The sequence below is a fragment of the Haliotis rufescens genome, unplaced genomic scaffold (genome assembly GCF_023055435.1).
Source record: "Haliotis rufescens isolate VD_foot unplaced genomic scaffold, xgHalRufe1.0.p SCAF_56, whole genome shotgun sequence".
Classification (NCBI taxonomy): domain Eukaryota; kingdom Metazoa; phylum Mollusca; class Gastropoda; order Lepetellida; family Haliotidae; genus Haliotis; species Haliotis rufescens.
Window position 1 is genome coordinate 2,391,558 of NW_025964290.1, and position 12,962 is coordinate 2,404,519.

The 12,962-nt window shown below is 37.9% G+C and overlaps 1 protein-coding gene across 1 annotated transcript; it reads right to left on the bottom strand.

The window, feature by feature from the left end:
- Nucleotides 1–3,748: 3,748 nt before the first annotated feature.
- Nucleotides 3,749–4,807, bottom strand: LOC125374405. Its single transcript, XM_048385272.1, has one exon. The coding sequence runs from the start codon at nt 4,753–4,755 to the stop codon at nt 4,162–4,164; it is 594 nt and encodes a 197-aa protein (XP_048241229.1). The 5' UTR covers nt 4,756–4,807; the 3' UTR covers nt 3,749–4,161.
- Nucleotides 4,808–12,962: the final 8,155 nt, after the last annotated feature.

Below are 12,962 nucleotides of genomic sequence, written 5' to 3' on the forward strand. Positions count from 1 at the left end.
ATGATCAAGTCCACCCTGCCTAAGAATAAGGAGGGCTGTTGGGTATATCTTCTTCAGGTCTTGATCTGATATACCCCATGTTCTGCTTTTGTGAACACCTGCTGGATGAGGTAGCGACAAATCATCATCTCTGTAACTTTCCATTTCCTGGTATCTGTCAACAAGAGACATTCTTGGCAATACAGATGTCACAGTGGCTCTGGGACGAAAACCTTTCAGTGCATCTCTATGGTCCATCTCTCTGTGAGTGTCCAGTGCAAAATTTGTTGAACTGCCTTTGTATGGGCAGCTAAAGAACGTCTTCTTGAATTTCTGATGGAAGTAGCCAGCAGTGTAGTGCTCTAGTAGAAGCTCACAACAGAAAGTACCATATGAGGATGCTCCATTCAAAAACGCAAATGGTAGGGAAGCTTTCACCGTGCCTAATAATAGGTCATACCCAGTCTCACCTCCAACCCTCTCTGCCACAGACAGTGCCAATATTTCATCACAATGGGTCATTATATCATGATGAAGTGAAAACGTTGCATTCTGAGTGCACCCATCCTTGATGAAATGTTCATACTCATGTTCCCATCTCTCATTGGATACTCGATTGGTCTCTTTGAGCCACTCAAAGAGACCACTGGAGTCTTCTGGGTGAAGTACCTCAAGAAATTTCATCACAAATGCAAGATGTAGTGCATATGAGATCCTCCTGATATTGTGTGTGGCATCTTCTATGTTCTCGGTGCTAACAAGATTTTCCCAGTCTGTGCTTGTGTCTTGCATATATCCAAGTAAGTGATACAGACCAGCATCTTTGTAAGCAGTTAGTAGATTTCCAATCTTGAACTTCCGGAGATGGAGGAGGGGAAATTCAGGTAAATACCTCTTGTACTTTTCATCCTGTGTCATCAGCTTAAACAAGCATCTCCCAATTTTGTTATCAGGGGCAAACAGAATGCGACAGGTATCGGAATAGTTTCCAGCTTTCATGAGAATGTCTTCTAAAATTTCCTTCAACTTCTTTATGTCGTCAACTCTGCCTATGGCTGGTGGTGGGTGGCGCACCAGTAAGGGTGGAGGATTGAACGTTTCAAATCCCATCGTTGAGAACTGGTGTTCATGATCATTAGATGTTTCCTGATCAAAAGTGTCAACAAGATCGTCTGACGATTGATCAGATGGAGATGGAACCATTGTGTCGAGAGGACAACATCCAAGTGACAGGGCACCAATGCTTTCATTGAGAGCAGTTAAGTCTTCATTAGGGGATTCATGGTCACCAGAAGAGGATAACTGAGAGAAGATTTCCTCACCAGATGATGCTTCAGAGAATGATGAGTCCATGAGACCTTCTTGCTTGTCAATTTGAAACAGAATGGTATCCAGTTCTCTGTCATGATCTGGTTTCCAGTCGCTTGGTATTTCTTCATCAGACTCATCTTTGTCCAAATTGGATGCTTCAAATGTGATAGAGTCATTATCCTCATTTTTCTCCAGTGCGGTTTTCAACAAGGGGAATACTTGAGATGCGTCAATGTTTCTCCAAAGTTTAAAATGGCCCCATGTTAAAGCAGAATTGAGTCTCTTTCGTTGTTGATCCTCGTCCACTGTAAGCTCATGAAATACATATTGCCTTTCACATGATTTCAGTATGGTGGTATCTTTGCATTTACAAGCATTTGATCCATCACAAATGTTTTCATCGTGCCAGTTCTGAGTGATGGCAGCATTCTTCGGAATTCCCATGAGAGTCATTGGAAGAGTGCAAATTTGTGATGATCTGGACTCCCCCCTGTCTGGATCACGATGAAAGGATAGGCGCACCAAGTTGTCCAAACAGAAGATTAAGTGGCAGTCCTGGAGTGACACAGGTCTCTTGATTCCATCAATCGCCTCATATTCCAAGTCATATTTCTTCAGAAATGTGTTGTAATAACATGTATCAGCATCAGCTTGGTCCTGCAAACGACTCGTTGCTTTATTGAAGGAACTTGTCAGTCCGCCTTGAGAGGTCAAGTTGAATACTTTTGTGACACTGTGATACGATGCTGAGAGTTCATCTGTGTTTACTTCCTGTTGAATGCCAATGTAGTTCCGATTGTTTGTGTTCAACAGAGCATCAAAGAGCAGGTGAAGTTTTTCAAGTTTCCCCATCAAATACTTATTTTTGTTTTGAGATTTCCTCAATGTGGTTCCATTGAGAAATGTTTCCAACAGGATTTGGAATGGTAGTGGGACGTGAAATTTCCATTCTCTCAGCAAATCAAAGGTCTTGAAATCCAAAGGATCCTCATGACTCAGAACAGGTGTACATGTTGGACAAGATGTGCTTTCAACATCCAGGATGTGTTCAGAGTCAGAAATGAAATATAGTCTTGTACTTGATATTTCACCCTTCCTTATACTGTCTCGTAGGTGGAAACGTCTGCTGATCACATCTTCATTAATATCTGAATGTCCAAGCATGGCTATTTCCACACAGTTGTCCTTGTGTACAGTGGCAAGTGTATATTTGATGAGAACACACACATCATCACAGTTAAGCAAGCTTTGTTCTTTGCCTGCATCTAGGAACACATGGATTCCACGGGGATGATTTTGGGTACATTTGATCACAATCCAGGCAGATGACATGTTTGAAGAATCCTGGCAAGAGTTTTTCTAATTCTTCTTTAATGTTTTCATCCACCAGTCTGGGAAGATGTCTTGATTCTGTCAATAACAAAGTGCCTTCTGCTTTGACTGCAGCTGCCCTCCTGTCTAAATTTAATTTCATTGTGTTTTTAGCACAGTAGATGAGACGTGGTTGTAATGCGTACAGATTTTGGCATTGGTGGAAAATGTCCCATCTTCTTCTCACTGAGGGATCACTGTAAAAGCCAACTTCCTGCAGTCTAGTATCGTCTTCAACAGTTTTCCAGAAATGGTTTTCAAAGATCTTGATCTTTTCCCATTCTTCGTTGGAGAAATGTGTTTGATACGATGTAAACAAACATGGGATGTCAATCAAATGAGTATTGTTTGTCAGAAGGTTTTCAAGAGTATCAAGTCTGAATACAGACTTGCTGATCATTCTGTAAAATTCGTATAATGAATCGGATGGAGTATCATCTTCATCGAGTGCACATGTCTGTAGTTCGTTCACTACACGTTTACAGATGTTGAGGTCCTCAACATGGTTCAGGCAAAATCTCAAAAATGAAACAAAACTTATTTGGCGTTCCTCGAGTACAGTTTCTGACCCATCATCATCCAAATACTTTTGGTTAACAGATCGCACACTTAATGAATGGGACTGTATTTTCCTCTGTATGTTGAAGCGGCGTATGTCTCTCAACTTATCATGAACTGTGTGGTGGATTTTCAGAAAAGCAAGGCAGCTTTCTAGGCTTATCCATTTTGATCCTTTGTTATCAGTAACAATTTTGAACGTATCCCAGAGATGTTGTCTCATCTGCAATAATATTGAAAATTCATCTTAGCACATCTATACATGGTATAATAAGTGACTGCATGAATGTGTTAATAGTTTGGGGAAATTGGGGCTGCATTGGGGGAAATAGGGTGTGGTGTGGTGTGCATTTGGGATAAGAAATAATAATAATATTAATAATATTAATGTGTACTTTTATTGCGCTTGCCTCCATACACTCAGTGCATGTATGAAATGAGTGACATCGTTCAGCGTAATACTGCAACTCAAGCCCCGCCCATCCTATTATCAGTCAACCAGTAAACACTAGTCCATGACGGGCGGTGCGTAAAGTATATTTCTGTTTAAGGAAACATAAACGCAAACAATGCCAAGGAAATTCAATTTCTTTTATGTAATAGTATGTACAGTTACAATTACTTTGATAGAAAAAAACCCAACTTGTATACGTCCACCCCACATGTAGAAATATGCATAACAAACGTATTCACATTAAACAAAGCGTATTTACTTAACGTTTTCTGTATCCTGAACAATAAACATACCAAAGAAGATGCATCTCAAGTGTTATATATAGAAAGATCTTCATTTAAAACATTCATAATCGGCAATGCATTGTGTCATGACTTGGTGAATACTCAGTTCTGATCGTGATTGGCTAATGACAGGGTTCCAGGCCAAGAAACCTGTACATTCACATTTCCTTAACTGTATATATCAAATGCACCCTTCTGCTAAGCTTACAGAATTGAAAATTGGAAAGCATATTCGTTCCTCAAATACCGCGTCATTTCACGACGGAACTCCTGAAAAGAGGAATACAGCACACTTATTTCTATCAGATTTGAGCATGTGTGTACAATGGGTCTCCTTAATTCCCCAGCCAGTTTTGTGAAGGATACCTTAATTCCCCCTACTGGCATGTGGATTGACCCTGTAACGAAATGCAGAAATGAGAGGAGGTCTTCCTGATCTAGTCCTCTCACAAACTGTTTCAAGAAGTACAGAACCTTTTCCTCCTCTGGTCTGACGAATTCCTCCTCCGACAATATACAGTCTACCACCTTCTTAGGGGTAGGACGCTGGGAGATGATGAGAGCTGAAATTTCGTCAATCGTTAACTGCGCCCAGAATGATGACAAGTGTAAACTTGGAATACCACGTCGCATGGCATCGTAAAGAGGACGTGGGGTATCACACAACTGCTTCTTGGCAATCTCTGCGATTTGATCTGAGATTTCCCTACAGTTTGGCATTTCAAAGTAGCCATTGATACCAAAGAAAGTTACCAGTGAGTCCATTTCTTTATCATCAAGACTTTGGAAACGTGCCATAGCCTTTTGAAGTAGATGTTGCTCTGCTGTGGTACAAAAGAGCTAAAAATCTTCTAAAAGGCATTGTCTGTCCACCTCTGATGCAAAGACAATTGCTATGAGAGAACTTCTCGCAATCATAGATGGCAGACATCTTGTCAGTGCCACCGAGTGAGTTAGGATGGAACCGATTGATTGATACTTCCACATCTCCTTTCTAAGTCTGTGCAAGGGTAGGCCTGGGACCTTACAGTGCTCTCCAATGAAATAGGATTCAAACACTCCTGTCCAAAATGCCGTGAACATATCTTTGCTCAACCCGCCAAAATCATCTCCCCATTCACCAGTGAAAGAAACATTGAGTCGTGATTGTAGAATTGAGGGATCATCCTTGTAATGTTGCAATAACGACTCCACCACATCTGAACGTGAAACTGACATCTCCTTCTCTGCCTCCAGATCGAGTAAGCTTTCGAGAGTCGACAGTGCTGAAAAATGTTTTTGGAAATATTCATTAAAATCACAAATGTCAATGCGAAGCTAGGTTTATGATGATCGAAGTGCATGCTATGACTGAACACATCCGTGAGAGTGATGATCGTAGTGCATGCTATGACTGAACACATCTGTGAGAGTGATGATCGAAGTGCATGATCCCATCAGGCGCCAGGTCTCCAATAGAGGTTAGGTCCATCATTTGATAATTTGTATGACTTAAGACTTTGGGATTCTTTGCTGCTGTGCCAGTATTAAACGGAATAGACTCCGGGTCAACGGCTTAGACGAAATTAATATACGCCCGGGCGTCTAATAGAGGAAATACGTTACAAAGGAATAGTTTATTCTCACTCACCATATTCCAGATGGGCGGTAACTTCAACTGATATTGCACTGTCGTTTTCTCCTTCAGCTATAAACCAAGATTTTTTCTCAAGTAAATATTCATCTATGTCGTAATGAAAAAGCGTTTCAAGTGCATATTCAGTATGAAATAATAAAGGTGCCGCATATCCGTTCTATACAGAGGCATTCTAATGATGTTGTGTATTAGATAAAAGCTACAAAACCCTTTCATAAGAATACTCAAAGCTAAAAAGCAGTGTCCACTGTACGATGCCGACTATTCCATAAAGCATTTATTTTAAGAAGTCATAGTGTGTCCTTTGCCGCCAACTGTTAAAGTGGGCATGTGAACATAACCGTTCTGAAGGCCCGTGACGACCGGTTGTCTTAAAACCTTTGTAACCGACCTTACTAGATAAACTAGTCATGAGGTCGGTTTGTAATAATAAACTTATTTCTTCAGATTTGGGTTTACCTGTCATGGGGAATTGCACTGTTGGAGTCCCCGCCATCACCCATCCCGTTTCTTGTGTTTGCTGCAAGGCCTGGTCGTTCCGTGGCTGTTGCAGTAAAGCCTGGGTGCTCGGTGGCTGTTGCAGTAAAGCCTGGTCGCTCGGTGGCTGTTGCAGTAAAGCCTGGTCGTTCGGTGGATGTTGCAGTAAAGCCTGATCGTTCGGTGGTTCTTGCAATAAAGCTGGTTCTGATTGTTCCATCTCATTCTGTCAAAATGAAATGAAACAACCTTGGCATTGTACCACAAAAAAATATTCACGATGCGATTTATTAGAAGATACTTCACTGAAATAGGTCTCATGGCTTCTTACCATTGGGATGTCCCTGTTTGGGACAATAATAATTTTGGCCTTTCCAACTTTGCGCTCGAGATCAAGGAGGGATTGCGGATCAATTTGTGTGACTCTCCTGCCCTTGTCGCAACGGGCATACGTAAAGCCCACAAGGGACAGCGGGACTCTGGGAAACAGCGCATAAATGTGGGCTTCCAATGTTCCCAGAGTCCAAGTCCTCAAGAGGCGTATTGTTCCTGAATCCTGAAAAACAGCTTCCCCTGAAACAAACGTTCACAAATGAATTAATTTCAGATTTTAATCCAGTGCATCATTATCCAGACATATCTGCTTAAATGAGAACATTCTTCAACTTAACACCTAAATACAGCCCTTTCGTCAATTTCTATTTTGAAGTCTGGATAATCGGGTGCATTATTGTATATATGATTTTATAAAATATTTTCAATTATTAACTCTTTCAACACCGTAGGCCGGTTATCCGGCCAAGAAGCATCGAGTCCCCAGACACCGCAGGCCGGTTATCCGGCCAAGCCGTAGTCACGTCAAAATAGTACTATATTTTTATGGACCTACCTGTAATATCATTCATTTATTAATTCTATCACATTTCACAATGTCTGAAATACATATTCCATTTCAATTTAACATTTTTTATCGTTAAATTAAAAAATTATTCACTATTTCCCGCGATGTTATTGAAAAAAAAAATTCTCGGACACACATTTCGACAACGGGTCCACATCGAACACGTCAAAGAGGAAAATAAAGACGTTTTAAACAAATCTTTAAATATATTATACAAAGTAATATATAAAATCAACAAAAATATATCTAAAAGTAATCAAACTTACATCTAAGTTATTATTTTCATCTTTTCGTGCGATCGCGTGTAATGTAAGTCAAATGACATCTCGGCTTTCGTCGCCTTGAATTCTCGGCTCGGACACGATGTTTAATGCAAAAATATATGCATGAAAAATCTTTGTCACAGCTCGTAACCTAGCATGATACATTCACGAAGTTCCATATTTTTAATATATATCGTGATTTCCTGCTCAAAACGTTCAGAATAACACGATTTAACAAAATTCTTTCGCAAACTTCTGTAATTTATCGAACAAGAGCTTGGTATCACAGCTATAATTTGATTGGCTGCCTTAGGTCACGTGCTCAAAATTGACCAATCACGAAACTTGTAGCAGATTTCAGCAAGAAAGCGTCATTAGAAACCAATTTTAATCCAATGAAATCGCTTGTTATAACTACGGAAAAAAACCAGTCTATGTTACGAGCGTGTAGTTGAAGGAATAAGCTTTCCAGCGATGTGTCATATGCCATTCTTCGACGAACGTGTTACTCATACGAAACCTCGAAAACGGGGGTATTTCTTCATTTTACTGAGCGGACAGTCGCTGTTATCGGGAATTGGGTGATGACAGAGACTATTTATAATTCTTTTTAAAATGATTTTCCAATAACGTAAACAATGAAAATAAAATAGAAATAGGTACGTGGATATTATGAAATAATATATTTGCCGAAAATCGTCAAGTTTTCGCTTTCTTGGTCCTTAATCTGGATGTTAACAACGTGTTAGCGTACATTTTTTATTTACAACAAATTTAATTAAGTTGTAAATGCATTATTTTAAATAATCTGAAAAACATAACTTTCATATTTATAAACCATAGGATCAGACCTTTCAAATGGTGTATAACATGTAGTAGCAAATATATTTTACAAGCAGGTATTTTCTTTGATAAATGTTGGCTTCATCTATCACACAAGAGCCTCTGGGAACTCGGTGTCCCAGCAGTAAACACTTCTGGTTGACTGGTGTTGAAAGAGTTAACACCTCTTCTGAGGGCAAATGTTTCTTAATGCAACGTGCTATGACCAATATATACCTAATAACATGTAACTTTGCATCTGACGGGTAAATTCTTTCGTGTCATTTTCTTGCAAATTGTGAAATTTAATATCCTAAACATAGCCGGTTTCTGATGTTAAAAAAAGCTTACCAAATCCGTTCCTGGTGAGAAATCTACATTCTGCTGGGGAAGGAAAGAAGTCAGGGTTACTTCTTCTCAGCAGAAAGATTTTTGTCTTCCACTCAATTCGCCTTTTCCTTCCTCTGTGCCTCCCTTGATCTGTAAAAGTTCATTAATGCTACAATATTATATATTATATAAGTTTTATTCGCTGATCATATGTTTGCAGAGTTGTAAGTTTCGTTTGGTTTTGGCTTTGAATACGTTGTGGGAAAACGTTCGAAAAACATAAATGTTTGAAGTTTCTCTAACGTTGTCAACGTTTTTAGTGACACATTACTTATACATTATTAACATAAATGATTAACACGTATTTTCTATTCGGCTGGTCTGAAGTGAAGGTTGTGCGAGAATAGCGCTCACGCGGCACTGGATCTGTCTCCGGCGATAACATTACGCAGAGATATAGAATATTAACTTTCCTATCTGATGGTGTAAATTTAACTGCAGATATTAACTCTTTCAACACCGTAGGCCGGTTATCCGGCCAAGAAGCATCGAGTCCCCAGACACCGCAGACCGGTTATCCGGCCAAGCCGTAGTCACGTCAAAATAGTATATATTTTTATGGACCTACCTGTAATGCCATTCATTTATTAAATCTATCACATTTCACAATGTCTGAAATACATATTCTATTTTAATTTAACATTTTTTATCGTTAAATTAAAAAATTATTCACTACTTCTCGCGATGTTATTGAAAATAAAATTCTCGGACACTCATTTCGACAACGGGTCCACATCGAACACGTCAAAGAGGAAAATAAAGACGTTTTAAACAAATCTTTAAATATATTATACAAAGTAAAAAATAAAATCAACAAAAACATATCTTAAAGTAATCAAACTTACATCTATATTATTATTTCCATCTTTTCATGCGATCGCGTGTAATGTAAGTCAAATGACATCTCGGCTTTCGTCGCCTTGAATTCTCGGCTCGGACACGATGTTTAATGCAAAAATATATGCATGAAAAATCTTTGTCACAGCTCGTAACCTAGCACGATACATTCACGAAGTTCCATATTTTTAATATATATCATGATTTCCTGCTCAAAACGTTCAGAATAACACGATTTAACAAAATTCTTTCGCAAACTTCTGTAATTTATCGAACACGAGCTTGGTATCACAGCTGTAATTTGATTGGCTGCCTTAGGTCACGTGCTCAAAATTGACCAATCACGAAACTTGTAGCAGATTTCAGCAAGAAAGCGTCATTAGAAACCAATTTTAATCCAATGAAATCACTTGTTATAACTACGAGAAAAAACCAGTCGATGTTACGAGCATGTAGATGAAGGAATAAGCTTTCCAGCGATGTGTCATATGCCATTCTTCGACGCACGTGTTATTCATACGAAACCTCGAAAACAGGGGTATTTCTTCATTTTACTGAGCGGACAGTCGCTGTTATCGGGAAATGGGCGATCACAGAAACTATTTATAATTCTTTTTAAAATGATTTTCCAATTACGTAAACAATGAAAATAAAACAGAAATAGGTACGTGGATATTATGAAATCATATATTTGCCGAAAATCGTCAAGTTTTCGCTTCCTTGGTCCTTAATCTGGATGTTAACAACGTGTTAGCGTACATTTTTTATTTACAACGAATTTAATTAAGTTGTAAATGCATTTTTTTAAATAATGTGAAAAACATAACTTTCATAATTATAAACCTTAGGATCAGACCTTTCAAATGGTGTATAACATGTAGTAGCAAAATATTTTACAAGCAGGTATTTTCTTTGATAAATGTTGGCTTCATCTATCAAACAAGAGTCTCTGGGAACTCGGTGTCCCAGCAGTAAACACTTCTGGTTGACTGGTGTTGAAAGTTTTAAACCAGTTTGAAAAAAGACATTGCTAAATGTTGTCCGAGAATTTTTTCTGCGTCGAAAAACAGTAAATTTCTCCGGTTTTTATCGTACACTGATAAAAGTACTCTGCGACGGAAACTGTGAGCGAGCATGACTCCGCTGTGCTTAGCACTAGTTTATTGTAACTCAGGTCACCTGGTGAAAATTATCTGTGGGTAAGGACAATATATTTTCGTGGTGTTTTGTTCACGAGAAACCAAACTATTCCAACACAACGTTGGTTGCTGGCAAAGGATTGGTTTGTCAGTGGTTGATAGCGGATTTGGTTCCATGTTGGTGGTTGGTTGTGGCACATTATGTTGTAATATCTGATTGTTCTCGATAATTTTGCAAGCTTCCAAAATGTCCTGATCTTCGAAGTCAGAATCAAACGCACTCATTTTCCAATGCCTATGGAAAAAACAAGCAAACAAAAAACAAAAGAAAACAATACATAGCACTGGTCTTGATATATTTGTGTATGTGACATTATTTCTCAATCTCAGTTTACAATCTAACTACATGTATCATATATTTACTCTTACGTAAACTTTACTTGTGTTTATGAAAGATGTTTATATTAAAAACACTAGTATCATCCATGTCATTTACACACTATTTAATAGCAAAATTAACCATTTTTTTCCTTGTGATTATCTGAAAACAACCAAGAACGCACTAAAAGTAACGATTACTGATTTGATAATGGCTTATAAAAAAACGGTTATATAAATCATCAGACGTGTTGTTGCGTCGTAACGTTATAACAATTATAAGAGATCAAGTTTCAAAAATTAGTAAAATAACATATGATTTAATTAAATTTACAGTTTTACTTACCTTAAACGTATTTATGTTGATGAAAATAATTGGGATTATGATATTTCCGTTGTAGGACGTTTGTGTGGTGGGGTTTATCTTCGACGCCAGGACCAAGTGGTGACCACTAATATAAGCTGACTGGAATATAGCCCATAGACCAGATATAATCATCCTGGGCCATAGAAGGCCAGCATCAGTTAACATCATCTGGTGCGGGGGAGCGCTTATCTCTAATCACATCTCAAATGCTAATCAGTTGTTACAGCCCTCCAATTAAAGGAGTCAGAGTGCTAGAATGTGTCAATTCTCGATACATTTTTCTGAATTGAGTGAAAACTTTAATGTTGTGTATACCAGCACGTAGTATTTTCGTATAGAACATCCTGGCGCAACACGAGAACAGAGTTAGGTGATGAGATGTTTATGTCTTGTTGAATATCTTTTAAAATATACCATGTATTACACTGACATTTTGGTGTAGGATTATAAATGGTCATACAATGTTTTGAAAGTCATAAAGTCAATTTTAATATTTTACAAGATAATGTGTTCTGGTACTAACTCTAACCCCCCGAGATACCCATGATCACTAATATGCTATTTTTGACATTCATATCTCCGAGTAAATATCCTAAATTTAGATTTCAAAACATGCTGTAAATAACGCCGTGAGTGGTGATTTAGTAATGTGTAAAAAATAGCGACATTTACGATGTACCTAATTTTCAGAGGTCATTTTCAGTACTTTTGCTTGGCCTTAAATGCCAGTGGATTATATCACAGAACAGGAATTTTTCCACCCTATCCAAAACTGTGAAGTATAACTGTGTAAGGTGATGTATTTTTAATTTTATTCGACTTCAAACTGAGGGTTGTAGAGGATGGACATATATGTCCCTCTGGCATCCAGGGGGTAATCTTATGCTTCCATATTCGACATTGCTCTAGACTTACAAAGTCCAAGAATATTGAAACAAAACGTTCAGCAAGTTTACCCTTGGATACTGGGACTATATCTCTACTGTCCAGCTAACACGAATATGCGTTTTCTGTTTGCCGCTTAATTACTATAAAGTGACCAGAGCACTTGCAAATAAGTTTGTATTGTGTTTAAATAATATGTCGTCTCTTCCCATCGTTAATATTATGACTTACCGTCAATACTTGTTCCTGATCTTGAAAAATTTCTTCTCACTACTGAGACCATGTTTTGAAATTGGTCACTGCTGTCATTGTCAGTATCGGACTCAACTCCTCCGCGAATTGCTTGGCGTGCTGTTGAGACAAGCTCCTGCACAAGTTGGGCATGGTTTGCCACCATATTGGAACCGGAAGAATTTACGGATATGTAGCCAGACAGGAAGTATTTGAAGATATCTGTAAATCATTTCCCGCCATTTTGGGGACTGGAATAATTCGTGTAATTCCTTCATGTTACTTAAATTAGATACCTGATATCAATAATTGATATAAAGATATCATCAAAATTATTAATGATATCTTGAATTGGATTTTTGATATCAGTAACGATCAGAATTAATGATATCTTGAATTGAATTAAAGATATCTCTAATTGAATTAAAGATATCTGTAATGCATTTGTGGATATGTATAACTTATTTCAAGATATCTTGAATTGAATTTAAGATATCTTGAATTTATTTCTAATATATTTATGTACTGTAGGATGGTAATTGTTTAATGATATCTTAAATACATTTAGAGATATCACAAACTAATTTGTTGATATCTCCGTAACATTTTAAGATATCAGTAATTGTATTATGGATATCAGAAATGAATTTAAGATATCTGTAATTATTTTTTGATATCT

Coding starts and splice junctions, on each gene's coding strand:
- LOC125374405 (XM_048385272.1), bottom strand. CDS start 4,755: ATGGCACGTTTCCAAAGTCTTGATGATAAAGAAATGGACTCACTGGTA.